The sequence below is a fragment of the Dipteris shenzhenensis genome, chromosome 31, assembly GCF_047967505.1.
Source record: "Dipteris shenzhenensis isolate YYH24624 ecotype China chromosome 31, Dip_SZ_1.0, whole genome shotgun sequence".
NCBI lineage: Eukaryota > Viridiplantae > Streptophyta > Polypodiopsida > Gleicheniales > Dipteridaceae > Dipteris > Dipteris shenzhenensis.
This window is the reverse complement of record NC_141626.1, coordinates 5,766,414-5,794,219: the sequence shown is the minus strand read 5'-3', so window position 1 is coordinate 5,794,219 and position 27,806 is coordinate 5,766,414. Positions and strand designations below refer to the sequence as shown.

The following is a 27,806-nucleotide window of genomic DNA, read 5'->3' as shown; positions in this document are numbered from 1 at the left end:
ACTAATAAGGTAGTGCTATGTGGAACTCCATCCCTTCAAAGGTAGAGGGTAGCCACATGACACATGGCATAGCCACTTATGATCACCTTGCACTTTTAAAGCATGTTGCCATCTTAGATTTATTAATATAATTATATGATATCCTTTTCAATATGTTATGTATCTTTCGTAGGATGATGTAAGGGCTTTTATTTCTTGCATAAACTTTATTTCTTGCATAAATAAAGTATGAGTCATAGTAATGATGATTGCACTTGCATACAAACTCTTTGAAGACACTCTTATAATCCTAGACCAAATTCATATCCAATAAAATCTTTAATCTCTCTAATGATGTTTACTAAGAAATCAAAGGGTGTCATGAACATGGAGATTTATTGACCAGAAAGGTCTCTTAAAAATATTTGAATCTTATGGTTGATGAAGGGGGAAATTGTAATCACAAAGAGAAAGGAAGAATAGAACTTGTTCATAAACAAGGGTGCATGTATGCACGAAAGCACTTGGCTCCAACTTGTGGGTTTTACGGGTCTTTAGACACTATCGATTGTTTAGTAAGAAATAATAAAAAAGAAACGCTTTGAGGACTCACAAGCTCCATTAGGATTTGCCAAGGTTCTATAGTTATTTGCATGCTCTCACACTAAACAAAAAGCCACTGCCTTTTAGAAAAAAAACTATAATTTAAAACTGAAGGGTAAATCGACGTTAATTTTCCTTGAAGGTTTTATGATAGACACCTGCAAAGTTTTGATGTCAAATTTTGGGGGGGTTTTTTTGCTTTATTTTTATAAACAGATCCAGTAGACGACAATCTCTTCACCGGCAGGCATAAAGCCCGTTTGGCTAGCATAAAGCCCTTTCAACAGGAAAACATATTTTAAAAAAATAGGTGAGCCTGCTTTTCTGGCAAACGGCTTTATGGATAGCATTTTTTTCCAGGCAACGGCTTCAACAGTTAACAGGTGAATCGGCTTTAGCGCCTTCCTCTCAAATGAACATGCGAGACTTGGATGAGCAACCGGAAAGCTTGAAGTGACTTGAAGACTTGTAGCTGGAGGAAGCCAGGGCAATCATTCTAGGTAGAGCTGAAGCATGGAAGGAGAGTGGAGGCCCTGAATTGATTTATAGCCATGTTGGAGGGGGGTAAAAAACACACACAAGCTAAAAGCTGAAAAGCCAACAACCACACACAAGCTAAAAGCTTTACTTTGAATTCGCCTCGAGAAGAAAAATTCCTTGGACTACTATGATCATAGATACAATAGCCCCTTTACTATGTTTTTAGAAATGCAAAGAAGGCCTATATCATGGTTCGAATGGGGCTTGTAGGCAACATATCTTTATTGTCATAAGTTTGTAAACCCGTCAAAGAATGACCAAATTTTAGTAAAGACTAAATTTTAACATTTGTCATCAAGTGAGCTAATGACCATTTCTCACGGATTTCTTCATTTGTTCGTTTGGTTAGGCTAGGTCAAAAGCCAACTTTCATGGAAGGGGGGGGACACGTGGTTGAGGTTGGGTTAAGGGGGGCGAGCGAGATGGAGGACACGTGGACGGTGGGGATGGGAGGGGGAGTGAAATATGGGGCGTCGATGGGAGAGGTGATCGGACGGCGGGGGAGTACCGGCGACCTCGCTCTCTATTTCTCTCTCTACTCTCTCTCTTCTCTCTCATATTTTCTTCATTCTTCTTTTCTCTGCTCTGCTTTTCCTGCGAGAGCTTCTTCTGGTTTGCCCTTGCTGCTCTTCTGCTCCTCCTCCAGCAATTCCATTGCTCCCGGCATCCTCCCCAGCACCACAGATCGGGCTATGGTGGCGTCCCCCCCCAGGTTTGTTCCTTCCCTCTCCCTTTTTTCCTTCCTCCCCCGAATCCTTTGAAGACCCTCGCCGATTTGCTCGGATCTGACCACGATTTGCCTTTTCCCGGTCGGACGCTCGCACCGCTTTCCGTTTCCTCCACACATCGCCATGCCCTGAGCGCCTTTCCTTATGTATGTAAGACGCCGAATTCTACCCTCAGCAAACACTCTTTGTCATACTGTCGCCTAATCTTTCTTCTCCCGCCTCATTCACTTACCGTGCTCCGTTCGTCTTACTTGCTGCACACTGCTTCCCTTGTTGCCGTCCTGAAACGAAGGGTTGTCGATGCGCACAGTTCGTGATGCAAGTGTTGTTAAGCTTTTCCTGTCTTTTGCTACCCTGATCGAAATCTTGCAGCTCATAGTAGAGTTTATGGGACATTGCAGTTTATACGTGGATGTAGTTAAGCTTTTTTGTGGATCGTGCAAGAGGAGATTCAGTGCTATAGGACAACAGCGCGTGGGTTAGCTCAAGTTGGAGTTGCTTTTGCAGTTTTTTAAAGCGGTGTCAGTCTCGTCCATGGGGATGTGAAATGCCATTGTGCCAGTTGAAGTAGGAGCATTTGTACAGGGCAATGAGCTGCCTTAATAGTGTTCTGTCAGCAAGTGACCCGCCAAGTGGAGAGACGAGCGGTGGGGGTCAAAGGTACTCTTTCGATCTTTTCTGTCAATATTGTGGTCTCCTAGATCTATTGTTTGCAGCCGAATGCGTTAGCTCTCATGGCATCTTTTCGTGGTGTACGGCTAAGACTTTCTCCAGGCGCCATGGATGGCTTGACCATTTTCCGATGCAATTATTCAAGATTCTTATAGAATTATGGGACATCAAACTTGCCTATATTTTCTTAATGTCGAATTGGTGATTTTTTTTCCTATTAAAAATTGATCTATGTAATGGTACAGTTTGTATTGGTTGAACTGAATATTTTTAATATGTGACTGAGGACTGTTAGCGTTTGCTGATATTTGGACGACGTGCTGCCACTTGAAAAATGCAGTCGGTGGTAATATAAATGGTTTTGATAATGTTGCTTGCATATTTGCCCACATATACTGTAGTTGTTCGTCCAAGTTGCCGCCTGCTGGTATTGTGATAATTCTTTCTATCTTAAATGGTGCGTTGCCCTATCAGCTAGATTTAGATTTAGATGCTCGTTGGGGAGAGACTAAAATGAAAATGTTTAGACTTCACAAGCAGTTGTAGCTTGAATGAAGAGATTTTGGACTACCTTTTGATTAGCCTTCTCCTTTAGTGCTAGCCTTCATCATGGCTGAGTCTGCCCTTCACCTCCGGAGTGCCGACAGAAACTCAGTACGAAGACTTTGTATAAATGGATGCTCAAGTATGTGTGGGTGTGTGGATTTGTATGTGTGAGAGCATATTCTTATACTATGGTCTACACCCACTGTTGGGCGCTGATGGCGTCAGTGGGGATGTCATAGTAGCTAGTCCTTGCTATGCATGATGGAGTTTATGGTTTTCAACCTTGTGAGTGACTATCATGAGATTGAAAGTGCACTATGTTGTGTTTTTAGAGGATGAGTTTGGGAATGTTCCTGGATTCATCTAGGTATATGATTGTGTAACCCTAACCTTAATCAAAGGTGGGCAATATTGTTTCTGTTTATTCTAGCTACTTCAACCTCTCTCTCTCTCTCTATATATATATATACATGTGTGGTTTTGCCTCTGTGTGTGTGTGTGTGTGTGTGTGTGTGGAGGTAAGGCATGCTCGTTTACGCACTTAAACGTGCACATTGCATGTATACTACATGTAGCTAGAGATGCAAGGGATGTGGAGGTACAAGTATCCATAGAAAGAGATCATTCACTACGTAGAGAGAGAGAGAGAGAGAGAGAGAGAGAGAGAGTTGACGTCTACAAAACACGTCTGAGGCTGAAAAAAACCAAGAACAATAAAAGATAAGGGCTTGGCCCTGCGATTGGTTAGACTTATGTATGTTGTCTGGGGGACCAACTCCATCAGATGATTGAGGAGAGACTAGAGGAGCTTGCCTGATAGTGGCTTTGGATTTGGTTAGGTTGGCTCTGAGGAGGAAAACGACGACGGATCGCTACTGACGCTCACTGAGAGAGAGAGAGAGAGAGAGAGAGAGAGAGAGAGAGAGAGAGAGAGAGAGAGAGGACTATATAGATCTATATATGTCTATATCTATATATATATCTATCTATATCACTACCTAGTAATCTATTTGTGTGTGTCTGTCTACACACACACATATTCATATGTCAGAATATGCAGTGGAAATGATGTGAACATAGAGAGAGCAAAAACATGCAAGAGAATGCAAGAGAAATGTGTTGGAACTATGCTTTATTCACTGGATTAAACCCGATCAATTGGCGTACAACAAAAGGCAACAATGGGTCTATTTATGGGCCGGGGGTGTCTTCTGTTGACTGTCTAGATAGGCTGACTGGCATGGTCAGTTGGCTTGATCAAGTTGGTGTGATCTGGTTGTCCCTGTCAGTCCTCCAAGTAATTGGCCACTTTTAGCCCTTTCCAGCTCATATATCAATCCGCTACTCCAGCCCCTATTGACACATCCCAGCACTCCTGAAACCCCTGATCTGCAAAACAACCACACACAACATCAGATCTGAGCAGGCTGCTCACCACCCAACCGTGACATCTACGGGATGTGATCCCGAATCAGAAGATGTCCCCTCCGAGCCACGAGCTGAGCTACTGGCACGAACTCCCAATCAGATCCAAACCAGCTTGGTGTCCCATACCACCAGGTGGCGCTGTGAAGCCCCGGATCTGCCACTGGGCCTTGGGCTACGCTAAGATGCAGGCGCGCGTCCGCGACTCAATCCAGGATCAGACCTAGCACCTGGGAACGAGACTTGCTCCCAACTGCACACTGAGAACTGAACCCCCTGGGCCTCTTTTATAGACTCAGGCCCTGGCGCCAAAAATAGCGAAGACCTATAAATAGTTCGTACCCTTGCCACTCAACCCGAGAATCAAGCCTGCCTAGCTCTAAGCCTCCCCAGGCTAACGTGAGCTAGTTCTGTGTACCTAGTACACGTCAGATACCAATCCGTGCACATGACATACTCCCCCTCCTCTAAGAACTCACTCCTGAGTTCGCTAAGAAATCTGGAAATGTTCTTTGGAGGTTTTGTAATGTCTCCCATGTTGCATCCTCCTCAACATGATCCTTCCACTTAATCTTGTATTCCGTGATAGTACGATTTCGAATCTGTCTTTCACGAAATTCAAGAATACACTCAAGTTCGTGAGGAATAAAAGTCAAATCTGTAACTTCTATAATCTCATGAGGAGAAACAAGTTGATCATCTGCACCCAATACTTCTTTCAGTCTACTGACATGAAAGACTGGATGTACTTTAACATCAGGAGGCAATTCTAGTCGATATGCAACTGGTCCAATTCTTTTAATGACCTTGAAAGGACCACAGTATCTGGGGGATAATTTCGGAACCAAACCAGTACTTAGGCTCTTGGATTCCTTAGGAATTTGCAAATATACCATCGTTCCTTCAGAGAACTCTCTAGGTGAACGATGTCTATTAGCATAATATCTGTCCCGATCTTGGGCACTTCTAATAGATTCCTTGGCAAACTGCAACATTTCCTGCATATCTAGCAAGAAATTCTTAGCAGCATCATTTTGAATCCCTTTTAATCCAACCATAACTGGTGACTTAGGTTGAAACCCGTACATAAGCATAAAAGGACTATAACCTGTACTAGAATGCTTTGCACTGTTGTAAGCAAATTCAATCATAGGTAGATAATCTTCCCATGAAGACTGTCTCTTAGATACATATATCCGAAGCATGTCTTCAACCAACTGGTTGACCTTCTCTGTACTGCCATCAGATTGTGCATGATCCGAGGAACTCATACTTAGAGTAGTTTCTAACTTCTCAAATACAAGTGTCCAAAAGTTACTTGTAAACTTTGAGTCCCTGTCACTAACTATGTCAGATGGCAAACCATACAGCTTAAACAAGTGGTCCACAAACTCGTGAGCCAACTGAACAGCTGAAATAGTTGTTCTAGTAGGTAAGAACCTAGCCATTTTTGTCAAACGGTCTACTATGACCCAAATGGAGTCATGACCCTTGCGCGTTCGAGGCAAACCAGTGATAAAATCCATGGAAATGCTTTCCCATTTATTACCTGGAATCTGTAAAGGCTGTAATAAGCCCGTGCTTCTAAGGCGTTCTGCCTTAGTAACCTGACAAACCCGGCAACCTACTACATAGTTCTCAATAAATGCACGCATCTTAGGCCAATAAAAGGTATGCTTCACAAGAGACAGAGTCCTATGTATACCTGGATGTCCCGCACTAGGAGCATCATGACACTCCCAGAGAATCTTGGATTTAAGGTCCAGAACATCAGGCACACAAATCTTTTCATTCTGGAACAGCAAGCCGTTCCTAATCATCCACTGACCTCCCGCCGCCTGTATCCTAGGTGGCACAATCCCTGAGTCCTGGTCAACCATGGAGCTCCCATCCTGGACTCTCTGCCAATAAGAACTGAAATGACTATCAGTTGCGTATAGCCCTCTCAAGGATTGAAATAGGTATGAGGATATTTCCGTAAATGACAAAGCATTTACAAACTTAACTCGACTTAAGGCATCCGCCACACTATTTAACGAACCCTTACGATAACGTATTTCGAAATCAAAATCTTGCATTAATTTTGCCCATCTAGCTTTCCTTCCCCTCAATTCTGATCCATCACACACATACTTAATTGACTGGTGATCAGTCAATACAAGGAACTTTGAACCATACAAGTAGTGTCTCCAAACCTTAAGAGCATACACTACAGCATAAAGTTCCTTCTCGAGTGTGGGCCAACGATATTGAGTGTCGTCTAGCTTCTTACTCTCGAAAGCTACAGGTCTGCCCTCTTGGAATAGAGCTGCCCCAATCGCATAATCACTCGCATCGGCCTCTAAAACATAAGGCCGGGTAGGATCGGGTAATGCAAGAATGGGTGCTTCCTTGATAGAAAACTTCAAGGTTTCAAAAGCCTTGTTCATTGCATCATTCCAAGAGATCGGCTGGGTAGACCTGCGTCCACGACCTTTCAATATGTTGGTCAAGGGTGCCGTGATATGTGAATAATCACGCACTGACTTCCGAAGAAATACCGTAAATCCTAGGAAAGAACGAAGTTGTTTCACAGTCTGAGGAATAGGCCATTCTAAAACCTTCTGGATACGATCCAGATCAATGCTAATACCTTCAGAAGAAATCTTGTGTCCTAAGTAAATGATCTCCTTCATAAAGAAGTCACATTTACTTATCTTGGCATAAAGCTTATGCTGTCTTAGAACAACTAAGACAACCCGGAGGTGTCCTATGTGATCCTCGAGTGTTTTACTATATACCAAGATATCATCTAAGAACACTACAACAAATTTGCCCAGAAAATCCCTGAACAAATCGTTCATCATCTGCTGAAAAGTAGTAGGAGCATTGGTCAAACCAAAAGGTAATACGAGGAACTCGTAATGACCATACCTAGTCCGGAATGCGGTCCTATCTATGTGTTTAGCATAGATACGGATTTGATGATAACCCATACGCAAATCAATCTTAGTGAAATACTTCGCTCCGGCCAAACGGTCTATCAAATCATCGGAACGAGGTAAAGGATAGCGGTTCTTAATTGTGACTTTATTTAATCGTTTATAATCTATACACATTCTCCAGGAAGAATCTTTCTTCTTTCTTAAGAGGACAGGTGCACCCCAAGGTGATTTACTTGGGCGAATATAGCCCATATTCAGGTAATCCTGAAGCTGGATAGCTAACTCATCCTCCTCTACCTGGCTCATCCTATAAGGTGGTACACTGATAGGTTGAGCCCCTGGGACTAAGTCTATGCGATGATCTACTGCCCGTCCTGGAGGTAAACCTTCCGGCAGTTGAGCTGGGAATACGTCCTTAAAATTATCTAACAACATTCTCAATTCACGGTGTTCAAACACACTTAATTCATTCTTGTTAATTACCGAAACAATAAATGAAGAAAGTGGAATCAAAATACACTGAAGACATCATAATGAGAATTGTTTAATATATTCCGAAGCTGCATCGCAGATACAATAGGCCCCTGAGAAGGGGGAATTTTATCACACTGAATACAAAATTGGGTGTCCTTATCTACAAAAGAAAGCGTATGCTCCGTCCATCCGATCTGAATATTGTGGGTTTTAAACCACTCTATCCCGATCAACAAGTCTACATGCTCCAGATGCATAACATAACATGTAAGAGCTCCCATGTAGGCCTGAATCCGGATAGGAAGCGCTTCAACCTTGCGATCCCAAAACTGCTTCCCAGTTGGAAGCTGCACCTCATAGGTGTGGTCGCTAGGTACTGTGGACAGCCCCATCTTCTGCACAAATTTGTAATTAACAAAATTGTGAGAGCTGCCCGGATCAAAGAGAATGTGAACCTGTTGGTCCCTAACTTCTCCATAAACTCGGAAAAGATCATGGGAACCAAACAACGAAGTATTGAAAGTACAATTACAAGAAAGGGGGCAGGTAATGACATTTACTGAAATACCTGTCATCGTGACTTGGTTTGCTTCCTTGGCTGCGGTACGTGGACCCGCCTGGAGCTTCGGTCCTAGCACCAACTTTTGGTTCTTCCGCTTAGGACACTCATTCTTTGTGTGGCCCCGCTCCTCGCAATAGAAACATCGGCCTTCTTTCTTGAGCCTGAGAGTGTGAAGGAAACGGGCCTTACCATTCTTTGCTGGAGTTAAGCTTTTCCTGGAGGCGTTGTCCGTAGACTTCGTCTCCGCAATACCAGTCGTATGTTGAAAGAACTTGCGTTTGTTCTTTCCACTCGTATCGGTAACTGTGGTTGCTTTGGTACCGGCCATGGTATCATCATATATGCGCGCATAAGTCATGGCCTCCTGCAATGTTGTGCACTTGTTGTTCTTTATCTGCAACTTGTAGGAGTCTGGCAAACCATCCACGAAGAAACCTAACAAGGTTACTGGATCCATTTTAGTGGCCCTGGTTTGCAGATCCCTAAATCTTTGAAGATAAACTTCAAAGGTCAAGTTTAATTTTGACATATCGAGGGCCTTGAGCTTGCCAACGATATCGTAGTCATCCTCCTTCTTCAGGAACTCCTTCCTGAAGATGCCCTCAAAATCTGTCCAAGTATCAGGCTTAGGCTGGAGTTCTTTCCACCATAGCAAGGCTTTACCTGACATAAACCCTGCTGCAAGCTGGATCTTTTTCTCATCTGGATAGGGGTGGAATTGGAAGTGTACCTGCCACTTGTGCAACCAAGTGTCAACTACCTCCTTTGTTCTTGACTTTTGGTCACTTGGAAAAGAATCTGGAGTTATATTCGGGCCTAGCACTGAAGCCATGGCATCCACATGCGTGAGTGCCTGTACAGTGCTAGCCAGAAGAGTGAGAGTTGCTTGTATCCCCTGGAGTTGCTGTGTCAACCCCGATTGATTAGCATTGACCTGCTCGAATTTGCCATCAAGAGCAGTCGTAAATTCACTGAAGGCTTTTTTAGTTATCAGGTCGTCATAGAGACCCTGATCCTCCTCTCCCACAGGAGTGTAATCCAAGTCCTGCTCTCCCATGGTGAAGTCGGGATTTTGAGCATCAGACATGGCTGAGATCTGATTTGAATACAAACTGAGAGAAATAACTGACTGAAACGAAGCACAGAGGAGGATGGAGCAGAAGAAAACCGTCCCGAATGATGCTGACGTGGCGAATCGGAAGCCCACGAATCTCGAAACCTCTCCGGACCCACAACCGGATGCGCGTGCTGCTGGAGTAGCTGTACGGTCTGCTGACGCAGGCCGTACGGTCGCTGACGTGGCTGTACGGCTGCTGACGCAGGCCGTACAGATGCTGACGGAGGCCGTACAGTGCTGACGTAGCTGTACGGCGTCCGTACAGTCTGCAGGTACAGGTGCGCAGTCAGGGTTCGAAGCAGCAGGTACAGGGCTGGCGCAGATATTCCGTACAGTCTGTATGAGGCTGATGCAGAGCCTTCGATGGCTGCGCAGGCTGACGCAGGCAGGGTACGTATGCAGAAGACTGCACGATGCAGGGCAGCGCTGGCGCAGGCAGGGTCGGATGAGGCAGGCTGGCGCTGAAATCGAGGTACTGCCTCGAATCTGTAGGCTGACTTGTGAGTAGGCTGGTACCCTGCCCCCACCTATATAGGGTGCAGGGCAGCCTTATTTGGAAGCTGAGCTTCCAAAAAAGGCCAAGCCCCTCTAGCTTTGGAGGGGTGCTTTTTTCGAAAAAAGCACCCCCTGCGCAGGCTGCACGCAGCCCTATGCGCAGGCTGTTTGCAGCGTGTTGCGCAGGCTGTACTCAGCCTATTGCGCAGGCTGACAGGCCTCTCTTTGCCCCTGCCTACTCCGTACCATCACAGGCCAGGCTGACAGGCCTCTCTTTGCCCCTGCCTACTCCGTACCATCACATGCGTCACTTCCACGCCTCCCTTGCTGCTCTTTTCCGCCCCTCTCTCCTACTTTTCTGCTCTCTCTCCCCTTCCTCTAGACTTCTCTCACAGGCCTTCAGGGATCTCGATTTTTTTCTCTCCCCTATTCTTCTTTCTTTTCCAGATATCTCTCCACCCCTCCTATCCCAGGTATCCAGCAAAAACGCAGCAACAGATTTCGAAATTTAGGGCATACCTGGAGGGAAAACTTGTCAAAAGTTCTCGCATCAGAAGTTCCTACCTCAGGAGTTGGCTCTGACACCAACTGACACATCCCAGCACTCCTGAAACCCCTGATCTGCAAAACAACCACACACAACATCAGATCTGAGCAGGCTGCTCACCACCCAACCGTGACATCTACGGGATGTGATCCCGAATCAGAAGATGTCCCCTCCGAGCCACGAGCTGAGCTACTGGCACGAACTCCCAATCAGATCCAAACCAGCCTGGTGTCCCATACCACCAGGTGGCGCTGTGAAGCCCCGGATCTGCCACTGGGCCTTGGGCTACGCTAAGATGCAGGCGCGCGTCCGCGACTCAATCCAGGATCAGACCTAGCACCTGGGAACGAGACTTGCTCCCAACTGCACACTGAGAACTGAACTCCCTAGGCCTCTTTTATAGACTCAGGCCCTGGCGCCAAAAATAGCGAAGACCTATAAATAGTTCGTACCCTTGCCACTCAACCCGAGAATCAAGCTTGCCTAGCTCTAAGCCTCCCCAGGCTAACCTGAGCTAGTTCTGTGTACCTAGTACACGTCAGATACCAATCCGTGCACATGACACCTATGCCCTGTCAAAGCTCGTCAATTACTAGCAGAAAACCATGGAGAGGGGAAAAAAGAACAACACCATCCTCGAGCGGGCACACCACTCCCTCTTGTACAAATAGGAGATGAACAGAATTCTAACACCTCCTTGCGCTAGAGCTTTAGAAGAGCTCATTAGTGTCTAAGGTAATCCTTCGTCAAACATTCTAGAGACCATAGTTGCTCTTCATTGAGGTTCTTAAGTCTATCTCATGGACTTTGTATCGTACCGATCATTTCCAAGTAACCCCCTCCCTCGAGGGCATAAAAATGCGTTAGTATCCTTACAATCTAACATGCATGTTGGTATTATGATCAAGGGCAGGGTGATCCGGCTATGATCTTTGTACGATCAAGGTATGCATGCTAGTATAATAATCAAGGGGAGGGTGATCTGGCTATGATCTTTGTACGATCAAGGCATTGAAACTTTGACTATAAGCCTGTACATGGCTCTAATCTCTCAATGAGGACCTGCCACATGCATTTGCCTAACTCATTAATGAACGTCAAATATTGATTGATGTTGGCCACTCAATGTCTAGAGCTCTTTGAGTTGAAATTAATGACTGTAGAAAAGGGGTAGGGGACAGATTAGAGGAAGAGGGATAGAACAGTGGAAGAGAGAGAATGAGAAGGAGAAGGAGAAGGGGTAGGGTGGAGGTGGAGAGAGAGAGAGAGAGATAGAGAGAGAGAGAGAGAGAGAGAGAGAGAGAGAGAGAGAGAGAAGGCTGCAAGGAGGAGGGAGGAGGAGGGGCTACTTTAGGGGCTACTAAAGTAGCCCCTTCCCCCCTTTATTACATTGATCCCTTCCCATAGAATTTTGCCCTTAAAATTACATGTTCGGGCTGTCACACCAAGGTGCTGAAAGAAAGAAAGAAAGAAATTTATTAGAGTCTTCGGAAGACCGATGGGTCTATGAGTCTGAAAGAAAACATGATATAAATCACAGTATGGGTGGAGCTACTAAACGAGCATCATCACCCATGCTGAGTCCCAAGTCTGATCATACATAATCAAATACATTTGAGTGTGACAATGAAAAGAAAAAAGACTGGAGCGGGAGCAAAATCCTCCGTATGTCATGTCGTCCTAGCTCGTGCATAGCCGGTGATGGGACGTTGGCGTCTGTCAAGGGGTGTTGTGCGTCTCGGTCTCTTGGAGGAGGCTCGATGCAAGACCAGAGCCATCGTGACTCCCGTGGGGCGTGCCCCGGGTCTAAACAATGACGGGAGGTCCCCTAGAGTGATGTGTGTCCCCTCGATGCCTCGTGTGTCGTGCTACGGTCGTCGAGTCGGGGTCTCTGTCACATCTGCGTCTAGAGACTGGACGATCAATATCACTCGATGGGAAGAACTCTGTGATCCTGCTTTGAGAGGTGTTTGGTGGTGTGGCCAAGCCCCATCGCCTGAGTAAGTACTCTCTGTGTCGGACCCCCTTGTGAATGAAGGTCGCTAGGCATCTCTGATCTGGGTAGGCGAGGAATATGGAAAGGAGTCCGAAGCCGTCTCAGAAGAGACAGTGGTAGTGACCTCGAATCTCGTAGTACATTGGGCACCTGAAAATAAAATGCTCCTCCGACTCAACCTCTTGGCAATCGCACAATGTGTATATGCGATGCTCCCTAGGAATCCCCTCTGCTCTGCAGCTCTCTATGCGGAGGCGGTGTGACGATACTCGAAACTGTCCGATGGAGATCCGTAGTGAGTGAGGCATGTGAAGCTTAGTGTACCCCGGTGGCTTGATGAATCCCTCCTCTGAAATACGAAGACAGTGATCTTTGTAGAAGCTCAGCTTCACTGGAAGCTCCCTCGGCTCCAACTAGGTCTTAAAGGTGTGTAGTTGCAGGAGATCCTCTCGAATGACCTGGTTGGCGTGGCCCGATCGGGATGGTGGGTGGGAGTACCGGAGGGGCATCCAAACTGTACTGAAAAGGAGATATCCTATGGATGTGAAACCCCAGTCTCACAAACCATCTGTGAGTCCGTGCATACTAGCCTTGCTCGTCTCCCTCTGCTGCCAACCTCATGGAGGAATCGAGAGCCAACCATGGTAACCTCTGTCTCCTTGATGTGTAGTCCCCATATGATCTAACCCGGTGTAGATATGTGATGGTCTGAAAGGCTGCATCTAGTTGGAGTTGAGAAGCACAAAACTCGGCTTGAAAGATGGTCTCCCTCGGATCATTCGTGAGAGCATAAGGATCTGGAGGCGCTCCACCCGTGTCCACTATATCTGACATGTCAGGTCCCCAACAAGGGCTGCCATACATACCGGCTGGTTGGACCAAGGAGTCCAAGAGAAGAGGTTTGGTTCGAGGGTTCTGGAAGTGGGAGTGGAAGCACTGTCTCTCTAGCCGAGCCAGTGAGGCATATCCCTTGCTCAGTCTGGCTTGCATCGTTGGTCTCATCGTGAAGGTTGGGCTGGAGAAGATGACCCCCAAGTAAGTGTATGAGGATACGATCTCAATTGGTGACCCATCGAAAGTGAATTGCTTCCGGTGCATGTTTGCCTGAGAGGTGTTAAAGATCATGACCTTGGTCTTGCCAAGGTTGACCTCCAAATCATGGGATAAACAAAAAGCTTACAGTGCGTCCAGGTGTCGCTGGAGCCCCTCGGGTGTGGATGATAAGAGTGTCACGTCATCTGCATAAAGAAGAATCTTGATGATGATCGCGGCAAGTGAGCAACCGGTCCCTCCGGAAGCCCCCATGAAAGTCTCAAGCTCATCGATGTAGAGGCCAAACAGGGTTGGTGATAAGGGACAACCCTGTTTGATCCCTATGGTGCTCAAGATCTCATTTGTCCAACCTGCGTCTGTTCAAACTCTGCTTGAGACTCTCTCGTAAAGTGCCATGACTGCTTCGATGATCTCCTGGTCAAATCCCAATGCCTGTAGACATGTGATGAGTTGAGCTTGAGGTACTGTGTCAAAGGCTTTGCGGAAATCCACAAAGCAGCAATATACCCTCTCCTTCCGTGATCTGGCCTCCTCTATGACACTCCTGAGTGTGAGTATGTGATCCATAGTCCCATGGTCTCGTCTGAAACCGGCCTGACCCTCTGCTCTGAGCCCTCTCATCTCTGTGAATAGGCTGACCGACACATCCAACACTGCTGCATAGATCTTGGACATCACATGTCCAATCATGATAGTCCTGTAGCTACTCGGGTCCATGGGATCCCTTGCCTTGTGGTTGGGGGTGATGGTGTTGAGTGTCCAGTTGAGTGTCCAAGTGTGGGGGAAGCCAAGGCAAACAGCGTCATTGAATAGCTTTGCTAGGATTGGGGCTAACGTGTCGATCCCATATGCGATAAACTCAGTGTATAGCCCCTTGTGGTCCTTAGCTCGATCATTGTGCAGTTTCAATGTCGCGTCCTTGACTCCCCCTCTGGTGAACAACGTGCAAGTGGTGGGGCGAGGTGTGTGTATGAGATCTGGAGTAGGCTGGTGTGGGACATCATAAAGATGGCATGCATACGTGTGCCAAAGTCGGTGAGGGGTGATGGAGACCTACGCTCAAGGAATCTCCGCCAAAATTCCTTAGAGTTGTTGTTGTACAAGATGTTCAGCAACTCCTCATTTTGACGAAGAAATGCCTGCTTCTTCCGACGTACGAGACGTTGGTACTTGCGTACTGTGTCTGGTGTGTTCAGGAGGTGACACCTGGTGTCAAGTCGGAGTTGTCGACGAAAAGCCTTGCACTTAGCATCGTACCAGTTGTTGCGGGGTATAGAACCAAGAGATGATGGTCTAGTGGACCGTGTGGTGTGGGGAAAGACTTGGAGGGCAGCCTCGTGGAGTGTGCGACTAATCAGGGCAGCACGGTCTTCCATGAGTGGTATGTGATCGATGTAGGTTAGGAGTCTATTTAGGCATCCAGAGTAGGCAGGGGAGAGGCTGTGATCAAAGTGTATGTTGTGGTAGGTGCCGTGCGTCATATGTGGTGTGTGTGGCTCAAAAGATAAGGGTACTCCTATACTATGCTCTCTGGCTACCAATCCTTTCCATTTGATGAGGTACTCAATGTATACCCTGTTGTGGAGTACTCTATCTTTGAAACCCACAATGTGCTCGGGGACATAAATGCTATGACCCTCTTCATCCATAGGTGGCAGCTCTAGAAGTATGTGTGCATGCCGGCCTACATGTGGTTTCAGCAAAGATACGCGAAATACATTGTGGATCTTGGAGGTGCTCGGTAGCTCCAATTGATATGCTACCTCCCCAATCTTGCGGATGATCCTGTAAGAGCCATAATACCGATGAGCCAGATTTGTGTTGGTATTACCCTTCAATGAAGCATAATGATTTTTGTGGAGACATAAATGCACATTCCCCTTCCTTGAAAACCAAGTATGTCCTACATTCAACTTTCTTCTGCTTGGCTTGGGCATCTTGCATATTCAATTGTAGAAGAGCTTCCATCCTCTCCACGTCGTTTTGTGCTTGCTGCTTTTTCACAGCCAAGTCTGCAACTGAGGAAGGCGGTCCCATTGTGCACCCATACATTGCCTCAAATGGGCTCATGCCAATATAGAGATGCTTAGTGCAAGTGCAAGCCACTTATTACACAAGCTCCGGGTCTCATGACAGAAATGCCTTAGGTATTCCTCTACCCATATTTGTTCACCCTCACCCTTTCAGACTGACCATCAGTCTTAGGATGGTATGCAGTGCTAGATGTGAGTAAAGTTCCCACTGCTGTAAATAAGTCTTGCCAAAAGTGATTCATAGATTTTGCATCCCTGTCACTGGCAAGTTCCTTGGAAAACCATGGTTCTTAAACACATGATCAATGAACTGCCAAGCAACCTGTGATACTGAATATCGGGTCTTAGTGCGTATGAAATGTTATTTGTTTTGTCAATTTAACCACCACGACATAAATGCTGTCCCATACCCTTTCTGTAGAAGGCAAGCCTGTGATGAAATCCATTGCTATATGTGTCCATTTTCCCTTTGGGATGGGTAATGGTTGCAATAGATCAGCTGGTAGTTTGCTGTTAACTTTATTCTGTTCAAACCAGATAAAATCCGCAATTCACTTCGGCACCGTGGGACAATCGCAATCAATGCGGAACTCTTCTAAAGCAAATTATGGCACTCAGAGCAAGGATATCTGGCGCTGGAAATTCCGTACACTTCTCGAGATACGTACGGGGGCTGTGGTAATTTAATCGCTAATAAGATAGAGTGATGGGAGAGAAGGGTAAGGAGCATAACACAGCACTAGGGCCCAAAAATAAGGGCTGGACCCCCCCGAAGGTCTTTATTGCAATAGAATAATCTTTGTACAACTGGCTCTTGAAAGAGCATAGAATTGAGTACAATTCTGAATGAATCTAGGAGGCCTAGGGCCTTTCTTTTATAGACTTGGCCTAGCAAAAAGCTAGGGCCTGCTTTCTAAAAGCTAATTTTACAGAAAGCCAAGCTTTTAGTCTTTTTCCTTCTAAAGCTGGTGCTCTGGGGCTTTCAGGCACCTTTTAATCTTGTGAGCCCTCCTTTGAATGAGGCGCCCCCTTGTCTTTACTTTTTGAGCCTTGTGGGACCAGCTTTTTTAACACTTTTCTACCCACTCTTGGGTCCTTTTTGCACTCTCTTAGGTCCTACACATGGCACAAACAAATTCCAACACTTTAACCCATTAGAGGTTAGCGAAATGCATGCATTCCTAGTTCTTGGACTATTTCTAGTCCCTTGTGGGCGTCCCCTCAGTTCTCTTTTTACCAATGCAAGGCAAAAGTAAAACAATAAAACTATTTCTTGGTTAATCAACTTTACCATTCTTTGACCGAAGTCAATTCTAATAAAGATTACTCTTTATTTTCTTAGGAGAAGTCCCAAACGGTGATATCTCGCCACTTGCCTTCCTAGAAGAAGCTTTGTTTGACCCTCTCATAAGTCCTGGTGACACTCATTTGGATTTTGCATATACTCTTCCTGAATGCCATGAATAGTTGAGACAATAGGCAACGTGCAAGACCATATTCTAGACAAGGCATCTACAACCACATTTCTTTCCCTTTCTTGTACTCAATGTCAAAATCACAGGATTGCATTGAAGCCAACCATCTCTTTTACTTGGCAGACAAGGTGGGCTGAGTAAGGGAATATTGAGTGTCCTATTGTCAGTTTTGACCTTGATTTTGATCTCGTACAGGTGGTAGTGATGCCACTTTTTGAAGGCATGTAGGTTGGCCAACATTTCCTGATCATAAACATGGTAGTTGAGCTCTTTGGCGTCAAATTTTCTGCTTTGCTATTACCCCATGCTTATGTCATAAAACAGTCCCCAAGCCTTTACTACTAGCATCTGCCTCCACAATGAATGGCTATGAGAAGTCAAGGCATACCAACATAGGTGCATGAGTTAAGGTATATTTCAGGTCTTGAAAACTGAGTTGTGCTTCTTTGGACCCCTGAAAGGCATCCTTCTTCAAAAGGTTAGTAAGAGGAGCTGCCCTCTTGGCAGATTTTTGAATAAATCTCTTGTAGGAGGCAAGACTCAAAAAACCTCTCAGTTGGGTGGGTTTTGTGGCTGCGGCCATTCCCTTATTTTTTTTCCAAAAAAGAAGGGCTAATTATATTACTTCGAGAAAAGGCATACAAGAGACTCAACAGCATAAAATGCTGGAGCACAGGGATAACTCCCATCTGCGAAACTACAAGCCACACAGGGCCAAGCAAAAACTGTTGCAAAATGCTGTCAAAACAAAAAACCTAGTCTGGGTCTTCTGAAAACCAGTAAACCGCGAAACCAAAAAAGCTACGGATCCCTGATGAAGTGAATCCTGGAAGTACTAGAGAGTCTTCGAGACAGTGAATCATCAACTGATATGACTCCTCTGAGTCAACATCCAACAATCGAGGCCGACCAATAATCCCTGATGAAGTGAATTCTGGAGATACTCGTAATCCAAGCATGTATGGATCCCTCCTCCGTTGAGCTCCCGTCCATCTTGCCCACCCGAGGGTGCCAATAGGAAGAGACCTGCCAGCATGAGCAACCACCACCTGGCGGGGGGCGAGTCCGCACTCCAGTAGCCCGCTCCACGCACCTGCAGGTCTCAACCCACATGGGGAGCCTCCTGGTACGACAAGAAGAAGTAGAGCCAAAGGAGAAGGGATCCCTGAGGAAGGAGTCGAGGGCCGCCGCCCTGTGGAAAAAGAATCTTCGAGAAAAGCTCTGAGTCTTGAGAAGCTTGGAGACCCTAGCAAAACAGGGTCCCTCCTCCGCTGAGCTCCCCTCCATCGAGCCCGCCCGAGGGCACCAACAAGAAAAGACCCGCCTGCATGAGCAACCACCGCCTGGCGGGGGGCGAGTTCGCACTCCAGTAGCCCGCTCCACGCATCTGCAGGCCTCAACCCAGTTGGGGAGCCTCCTGGTACAACAAGAAAGAGTAGAGCCCCAAGAGAAGGGATCAAGTCCAGCAGCCCTGCGGATAGAACCAAGAGCCGCCGCCCTGTGGGAAGAAGGTCTTCGAGACAGTGAACCATCAACTGATATGACTCCTCTGAGTCAATATCCAGCAATCGAGGCCGACCGTGACCAAGGTGCCAACCACGATCAAGAACCCCTACTGGGAGGAAAGCAGTGAAGCCACGTCGAGGTAGCACGGTTCCAAGAGCCGGTGTAGCTCCGAGATCGGAAGCGCCAGGATCTCTGTTGTCGAGCTTGACCATCAAGAAGAGCTCTTGACCACCATGGGAGAAGGCATCTCGCATCTCTATCTCCTTGAGCTCGAGGTAGTACCAAACCTTTCCTCGACAAAAGGTCCCGAGCACACACGTCGCTTCCTGAAAGATGTTCCTGTTGCTGCGATGAGGGTGCAGGTGATGCAAGCCGCTGGGGCGGAGGAGCAGGCTACAGCCAACAATGCTCCCCTCCGAGGAGATGCAATGCCCCAAGCCACGGGTGGCACGAGCAAGCAACTTGCACCTACAAGCCCTGCGCGAACGAAGCATGCCCCAAGAGGGCAAAGGGTGCAGACCACCCAACCCGCCACTGGCCAGCTCTGCCGCTAGAGGTGAACCCACCCTCACACGATCGAGGCTGCTCAAGCGAGGTCTACGGAGGCCCTGGCGAGGGAGGTTCCGCTGAACTCCAGCCGTTGCTGCCATCAGATCGAAGAGGGGTGCGAGGCGAGGTGGAGGAGGGCGATGGAGGGGAAGTGGAGGAAGACGGGGGGGGAGGGGGGTGAAGCGGCGCGCAGGCAGCGAGGGGCCGTGGGCGACGGGGCTGCAGCAGCAGGGAGGCGGGAAGGTCGCGACTGCCTAGTTGATTTCTGCGGCCATTCCCTTATGCATTTCACCTTTGTAGGATCTACCCGAATACCATCTCTACTCACAATGTACCCCAAATATTCAACCTCTTCTGCCATAAAAGTACATTTGCTGGCTTTTGCATAAAGTTGATGCAACCTTAAAATTTCCAGCGCTGGCTTGACATGTCCAATGTGCTCAAGTTGGTTCTTGCTGTAAATGAGGATGTCATCAAAGAAAACTAGCACGCATCAACGAGCATTGGCTCTAATATTTTGTTCACGAGTGCTTGGAAGGTGGTTGGTGCATTAGTCAACCCAAATGGCATCAAACTTTGAATTCATATAAACCCCATACTATGCGGAAGGCTGGCTTGCGCTCATTTCCCTCTTTCACTCTGATCTGAATGTAGCCTGACCTAAAGAACTGAGCACCCTCGAGTTCATCCAACAAATCATCAACCCTGGGAATTGGAAATCTGTTTTTTATGGTAGCCTTGTTGACATCCTTGTAGTCAATGCACATACGGTATGAACTGTATTTCTTTTTTACCAGGAGCACTGGGGAGGCAAAGGGAGAGGTGCTATGAGAGATGAAATTCTTCTCAAGAAACCCCCAAACCTGTACTGTCACTTCCTCCCAATGGTATGGGGCTTTGTTTATGGGCTTACTGCCAGATTCTAGATCTATGGCATGATCCACATCCCTCTTTGGAGGCAATTGAGATGGCATATCAGCAAATACATCTGCAAAATCTGAGAGCAACTGCTGTATTTCCATATCCTTCACCTCGGGAATGCTGCCCGTATGAGCCACTGACATTTAAATGGCACTTTTTTTCTTTCGGGCCAACTGCCTTACTGAAATGATCTGCATTTTTGGGGCTGTCATGCCTTGCAATACCACTGATCTACCCGTGTGCAAAGGGGAGTGTCACGGCATTCAAAACTCCCCCAATGATTTCATCCAATCGCAGCCCATGATAATATCGATTGGACCCATGTCCAATGCAAAGAGATCACCTGCAAAATCATAATCATGAGAGAGCCTGATCCTCTGATCCTGGCAACATAGTCTGCTGATCATATGCTGTCCATTGGCAACCTTCACTCTCAGCCCATGGTCTATCTCTGTGGCAACAATCCCACCTTCTGCAAGGCTTGGTGTTGATGAAGCTATGTGTACTCGTGCTGTCCACTAGCATATGAACAGTCATACCCACTCATCAATCTCAATGTCTCGGCACTCCTGGCACCCATCAATGCATCAAACGAAATCGCCTGAAGTTTTGGCTGAGCATCCAATATTGCTCGTCCTCATCCACAGGAGCATTCCCATTAGCATCATTCTGTGCATGGAATGGGACAGCAGTACGATGCTCCACTAAGGAGACTTTAGGCATACGACCTGGAATACCATTGCTGGGCTGAGCCTTGTGTATGTCATTGAAGTGCTTTCCAAGCTGGCCTGGATCAAACGGAAAATTGGAACCTTTTGCGGCTGCAGCAGCATGGAGCTTCTTCTGATTCTTGTGCCGCATCTATCTCATCGTGAGACACATGTAGGGACTCAGATGCATCCATTAATTCTTCATCATCAGATAGCTCAATAATCATGCTGAGCTTGGCTGTGACCCTAGTGTGCTGTTTTATTTCTGATTTTTGTGTTGCAGCACTTGGTTTTACTCCTGGCTTTGCACCCAGGTGCCTATAAGGCTTGACATACGGCAGTCTGCTGCCCGATATTGTGGGAAACCTTGGAAATGTGGTGCTGCAGTGCTAGTCAAGCATCTTGGGAGACTTCTGCAAGTTGGGCAGCTTGCTCAATGGTTTTGTGAGCCCTCACATCGAAGGGCAGAGCCAGGTAATAGAGGCAAGCAGGACGTGCAGCATGAGTAAGTAGCCTTGCGAGTGCTTGATTGCGGTGCATCCGTGGCGGATGAGGTGGTGATTTGCACTAGTGGTTTTGATCAGTGAACCGCTCGATGGTGAATGACGGTGAATGGCTCTCATCTGTAAACAGTTCGACCAGATTCAGGCGTCAGATTTGGGCTAAGCAGGAGGCGTTGGCCAGATTTAGGCTGAGCGGCTGACGTTGGTGTCTACCTTTCGTCAGTAGCAGTTCATGAGGGACTAGTTTGTCTGATTTGTGAAGAGCTTTATAGACAAGAACTGGGTTGATGTGTCTGGTTCATGCACAACATCAGGTTTGTTGTCAGAACCATAGGTAGGCTTGCTGGTTTAGTTGGCTCAACGACAGCTTTGCCTGTGTGTTAGGCGCTTGCTCTGTCATTGGGCTTGCACTCCCTTTGAGCTTGCGCTGGTGCTGGCGAAGGCGTTGCCTGCGTTGTTGGAAGGGCAAAGGATGAAGGAGAAAAGGGTGAAGCAATGGTGCCAGGGTTGGAGCTCTGATACAAATGTAGAAAAGGGGTAGGGGACAGATAAGAGAAAGGGGGATAGAAGAGTGGCAGGGGGAGAGAATGCAGGGGGGGGGAGGGGGGGGAGAGAGAGAGAGAGAGAGAGAGAGAGAGAGAGAGAGAGAGAGAGAGAGAAGGCTGCAGGGGGAGAGAGTTTTTGTGCATACTAAGTAGTTCATGATGAAGTTGGTTTTGTTTACGTGAATAGCCCTTAACTATTCCTTGTTTGTAGTTTATGGTGTACATAATGCTGCAGGCCTTCTGGTTCTTTTGCTGCTAAACAACAGCCTCTAAACTATGCCTTGTTGTGGACTGGATTAGTGAAAATGCGAAGTGTAGCTATGGATTTTCAAGTTTGCGTGGAAAGAGAGCTTTTATGGAGGATTTTTATGAGGCTCGATTTGCACAAGTCGAAGATCAAACTGTAGGCTTATTTGGTGTCTTTGATGGTAAGCCTTGACTTGGGTATTAAAGTTTCTGCTTGCTTTTGAATTTCATTCACCCTTGCTGCTTTCTTTGTAATGTCAGTCTTGGTTTTCAAATATGTGTATTGGCTTTCATCAGGACATGGCGGCTCCCGTGCTGCAGACTATGTGCAAAAAAACCTGTTTGAGAATCTAATCAAGCATCCTAAGTTCATAACTGACACAAGGAGTGCAATAGGTAAATGTCTTTTGTCAAACAACCATTGATTAGTCTGTCACCTTCTGCCAGATGTGCTTTTTGAAACTTTTTGATTCACATTCTACTCTTTTGTCCTGCTGATAAAACTGTTTTTGTTGTAGTGGAAACTTACCAGCAAACAGATTCAGAGTATTTGAAAGCTGAGATTAGCCAATATAGAGATGCTGGATCAACTGCATCAACTGCTGTACTAGTGGGAGATCGCTTGCTTGTTGCCAATGTAGGTGATTCCAGGGCAGTTATTTGCAGGGCTGGCAAAGGTAATATGCCATTCTCAGAGGCTTGATCAATCGGAAGAAATACTTTTGAAATATGTATTCTTTTTGTGCAGGCTGGTGTTTTCACTTTTTTTTTGGGGAGAGGGGGGCTGTCAATAAGTACGATAAGGGTATGGGAAGCGTGTGCAGATTATAACTATTATAAAACTTAAGGGTGTCTTGTTGCTAAGGAGTACATTCAATATCTTAGCTTGCGTTGGTGGCTTGGGGTCACGGATATCTCTGTGTGTGTGTCACAATCTTATGAAGGAAGTATGCGTATTCTGAGGTCTGTGGCCATGTTTGCATCCATTATTGTTTTTGATTGCTTTAGCAGATATACCGTGAGAGAGGTAAAGTGGAAGGGAAATGAGAGGCAGATTGTGTGACACTTAAGTGGTTCGGGCTACAAATAAATTTAATTGTGGATGCAGCTGTTGCCCTATCGACTGACCACAAGCCAAACCGAAAGGATGAACGGCAGCGTATCGAGAAAGCTGGAGGAGTTGTTATGTGGGCTGGTATGCCTTTCTTACCAGGACCCTTTTTAAATCCTCTTCATATGGGTATCCAATCTGAGTTATTGAAGTGTTATACCTTGATATAGCAGAGCTTTTTATGGGGCTATTCTGGAATGCAGGCACGTGGAGGGTGGGTGGGGTTTTAGCTGTATCACGTGCTTTTGGAGACAGATTGTTGAAACAATATGTTGTAGCAGAACCCGAACTACAGGTAGTTATTTCAGTGATGAGCCAAAGGATTGCATCGGCTTAAATTTGTTATGTAAACTGTGTATTTAGAAATACATGTGGAGAATTGCATGCTAATGTGAAGAGGTTTTATCATGTCATAAAGGCCTAGACAGGCATCTGATGCCAGTCCACAAAGGAGTTTTTGAATTGAGCGTTATTGTGTGCAAAAGGGACGATTTTAAGCTCACTTCAGATGAGTCTTGTGTCTATCCACACGACTTTAAAAACATTTAGATTGAGCTGATACTGTTTATATTGCTGTGATCTGAATCTGAAGTTGATTTTATCTAGCGTTGCCTTATTTCGAGTTTTTTCTTAAGAGGTGCACATGCGCACACACATGGAACCCATCCACACCTGTGCGTGTGTGTGTGTGTGTGAGAGAGAGAGAGAGAGAGAGAGAGAGAGAGAGAGAGAAGAAGGGGGGGGGGGGGCAAGGGTGAAGGGGAGGGGGAAGGAGACTTATTAAGGCCTATGAGACCAAGTCTTGGAGGGAGGGAGGGAGGGAGGGGAGGGACGTTTATTAAGACCTATGAGACCAAGCCTGAGCTCCATCATGAGAAAAAGTCTAAAATGAAAACTGAAAATAGAATACAGTGTGAATGTTAAGTTTGCGTTCCATCATGAGATACATAGCTTCTTTTATTACATACATAGCTTCTTTTATTAAGGCTTGTGAGGTCAATTCTGAGTTCCATCATGAAAAAAAGTCTACTGAAAAATAGAATACGGTGTGAATGTCAAGTTTGAGTTCCATATGAAATTAGAATACAGGGTGATTGTTAAGGCTGAGTTCCATCATGAGATACATAGCTTCGTCCAACAGTGGATTCATCTAGGTGTATGCTTCTGCCGTATTAGCGGACATGCAAATTTCACCTTGTGAAGTTTTCGTCCATGTTGTGGCCTGCTGGTATTGCGATGATTCTTTCTATCTTAAATGGTGTGTTGCCCTATCCGCTAGATTTAGATGCTTGTTTGGGAGAGACTAAAATGAAATCGTTTAGACTTCACAAGCAGTTGTAGCTTGAATGAAGAGATTTTGGACTACTTTTTCATTAGCCTTCTCCTTTAGTGCCAGCCTTCGTCATGGCTGAGTCTGCCCTTCACCTCCGGAGTGCTGACAGAAACTCAGTACAAAGACTTTGTATAAATGGATGCTCAAGTATGTGTGGGTGTGTGCATTTGTATGTGTGAGAGCATATTTTTATACTATGGTCTACACCCACTGTTGGGCGCTGATGATGTCAGTGGGGATGTCATAGTAGCTAGTCCCTACTATGCGTGATGGAGTTTATGGTTTTCAACCTTATGAGTGACTATCATGAGACTTGTGTTTTTAGAGGATGAGTTTGGGAATGTTCCTGGATTCATCTAGGTATATGAATGCAGTTAGCAGGATCCTCAAAATGTGGAGTATTCAGACTGCTAAAGACATTCCAAAAGAACCTAGTTTGTCTCTAGAAGGGCATAATGGTTTAGCTTGAAATTTCAAAGGTAATGATAGATTTTATATCTGGTTGTTGTGACTCTTCATCAAGGTCACATACAAGCTAGAACTTCCTTCTAGTGAACTAACATCTTTCTCATCAATTGATCAAAGGAGAAATTAATAGCAAAGGATACCTTAGTAATCACATCTTCCACATTAATTAAAGAACCACCGGGAGGAAATGATATTTTAGTATATGTAGATGCATTGATAACACAAATCGATTTATGAGATACTACTTGAGGAAGGCTTTCGATCTTTTCAAGACATTCAGGATATTTGCATGGAATTTATTAGAAATTCAGTCTACGATGATTAGATATAGGTCTTGCTCCTCCAGCTCAAGACTTAATCTCTTGGCATTTCTTCTGGTGTTGTTCTCTAGAGTGGTCAGGGTATGGGCTTCTCATACACAAGATAAAAGATGAATGACATTAAACCTTTAAACACCGACTGCTCTTGCTTCTCTTCGTCGCATATACACCATTGTAAAGCTTCAATCCACTAAAGTAAGGAACATGGATTTTCATCGATCTTTATCCACTGTCGTAATTGTGCATGGGTGCACTGCACTAGTCTCTCACTATAGACAGATTTTCTTGAGGAGGGGACATCTTGAATTCTTTAATGTTGGCTAATCAGTCTTGTGTAAGGTTGTCTCTAGTCCTAGTAACATCCATGTCCTGTTGCATCCCACCTAAATAGGTGGATCTTTTTACTAAATGCATGCCTAGTCTTCTCTCATTTGTTTGCATAACTTCTATTTATTTGCAGGAAGAGACCATCAATGATGAGGTTGAATTTCTTGTTCTTGCTAGCGATGGTTTGTGGGATGTTGTATCCAATCAGGTATGACATGATGTCTTGGCTGGTGGCTTGATTTAGTAACCCTTTACTTCATGGTGTTGACTTTTTTTTTTTGGGCTCATTCTTCAACTGAGTATTCAGGATGCAGTTTCCATGGTTCAAGCTATCCCTGATGCTGAAGAAGCAGCCAGAAGGCTGACAGAAGAGGCCTTGCTTAAAGGAAGTGCAGACAATATCACCTGTGTCGTTGTCCGTTTCCATAATGATGCAGCTTAGAACTGCCACTCTTCAACAGAACATAAGCTTCTTCGAGAAGTATTTCCACAACATTTGACTCTGGGTGGCTTTCATATAGACCATCCTCAATGGAACAGGTGATGTTTAGGGTTTGCAAGTCAACATAGCTGGTAATTTATGGTACAGCAGTGTTTGTTGCAGTCAAATAACAATTACAGCTTGAATTTGTTCGTGCAAAGTACATGTGAGTTTTGGGGGATTGGTTTCTTCAAAAGGACACGGTGGATGTAGTTCTACTTTGATTTGTTGTCTTATGAACAGCTATCTGTATGTGCGTTTTGTTCACTTGATTTTACTCTCAAAATTATGAAATTGGGCCGAGGTATACAGCATAGCTGACTCCTGTAATTAATTAAACTCAAAAAATTCCTGCTATAAAGTACACAGGCTTCCTGTGTACTCCCAAGTGTGTCGTGTTTCTGATGGTTTATCAGTGGGTCCAAGTTGCATGCATGCATGAGCAGTCAACTGGGCAATATTTATTTTGTTGTGGGACATACGTGTTTGAGAGTGGTAGTTTGCTTCTCATTCACATTTTTTGGTCATGCTGTTAGGGTAAAAGATGTCCCGAGTACTGCTAGCTGTACAAAAAACGGAGCGAATTTTTCAAACGAAAGTGTATCATCCTGTCAAATTGGTTCATGTTCGTAGTTACCATAATGTGTCATTGAGTAGGATTGATTGTGTCGATGCCATTTTGTGGTATGGTGTGGCATGTGATACTTTCGGAACGCATCCAATGTGTTTTGTAGATACTTTGCCACTTCTATGTAGTTTGTATTGTAAGTTGCCTATTGTCTTGATCTCCGAGAGAGCGTCTGTACATCGGATGCTTTGCATGCATGCAAGCATGCATGTATGTTTGGATATATGCATGGATATGTACGTATGTATCTTTTTTTGTATGTTTCTGTATCTTAGTGAGTATTATGTTCACCTAGAGGTGTCGCCAATGGTTTGGTAATAAATTAGATTATTCTCTCTCTAAGTACATAATACCATTAAGTACATTAGATCTTTGTGTGTGTGCGTGCCCATGTTGTGTGGATGATCTTGGTAATTGTATGAGGTCAATTGTTTGTGGGTTTGTTGTCCATTGTTCACTTGGGCCGGTCTTCGGTATTGACTTGGGTACCAACACAATGTCCTTCGGTTTGTTAAGTGGGCCAGCTCTATAATGCCCTTCATTTTCTCAACATCAATTATATCTAGGATTTGCAGCATTTTCTCCAAGCATGGGATCAGATAGCTCTTTATTATCTTATCTCAATTGTCTGTCACTCATGGAAGCCTTTTTTCATTGCATTTTAAAAAATTATATGTATGACCTCAAAATCTATTATTTGAAAATATTGTATAAAGCCCACTTGAGGGAGAATGATCCGAGGCCAAAAAAGCAAGCAGCATTGACCTACCCTCTAAGGTTGTTGCTGAGTAGTAGGATCTAAAGAGGCTTCTTGATACACTCGAGAGTTCATCTGCAATAGCATGCAATCACATGCTCATAGCTGCTTGCTAGAATCCCTACTTGATTCCCCCTCACATCAAGAACCTTTCAAGAAACTATACAAGAAGCCCTTGGCCCAATAACCCAATAAACTAAAACAAAATTTCAGAAGAGAGACAGGAAACAAA

The 27,806-nt window shown here is 45.5% G+C and overlaps 1 protein-coding gene across 1 annotated transcript; it reads left to right on the top strand.

Annotated features, from left to right (window-relative positions):
* The first annotated feature begins 1,681 nt into the window (after positions 1-1,681).
* Positions 1,682-26,456, top strand: LOC147880950 (putative protein phosphatase 2C 59). The gene is made up of 9 exons (XM_087402304.1): positions 1,682-1,834; positions 2,358-2,510; positions 22,204-22,331; positions 22,447-22,545; positions 22,668-22,826; positions 23,258-23,344; positions 23,464-23,555; positions 25,842-25,916; positions 26,016-26,456. Exons 2-9 carry the CDS (start codon positions 2,440-2,442, stop codon positions 26,148-26,150), a joined length of 846 nt encoding a protein of 281 aa, XP_087258430.1. The 5' UTR covers positions 1,682-1,834; positions 2,358-2,439; the 3' UTR covers positions 26,151-26,456.
* Positions 26,457-27,806: the final 1,350 nt, after the last annotated feature.

Bases quoted from the DNA above. Each gene is read 5' to 3' on its own strand.
- LOC147880950 (XM_087402304.1), top strand. From the start codon at position 2,440: ATGAGCTGCCTTAATAGTGTTCTGTCAGCAAGTGACCCGCCAAGTGGA. The intron at 22,546-22,667 runs GTAAATGTCTTT...TTTTTGTTGTAG, and splicing joins TGACACAAGGAGTGCAATAG to TGGAAACTTACCAGCAAACA. The intron at 25,917-26,015 runs GTATGACATGAT...CTGAGTATTCAG, and splicing joins GGGATGTTGTATCCAATCAG to GATGCAGTTTCCATGGTTCA.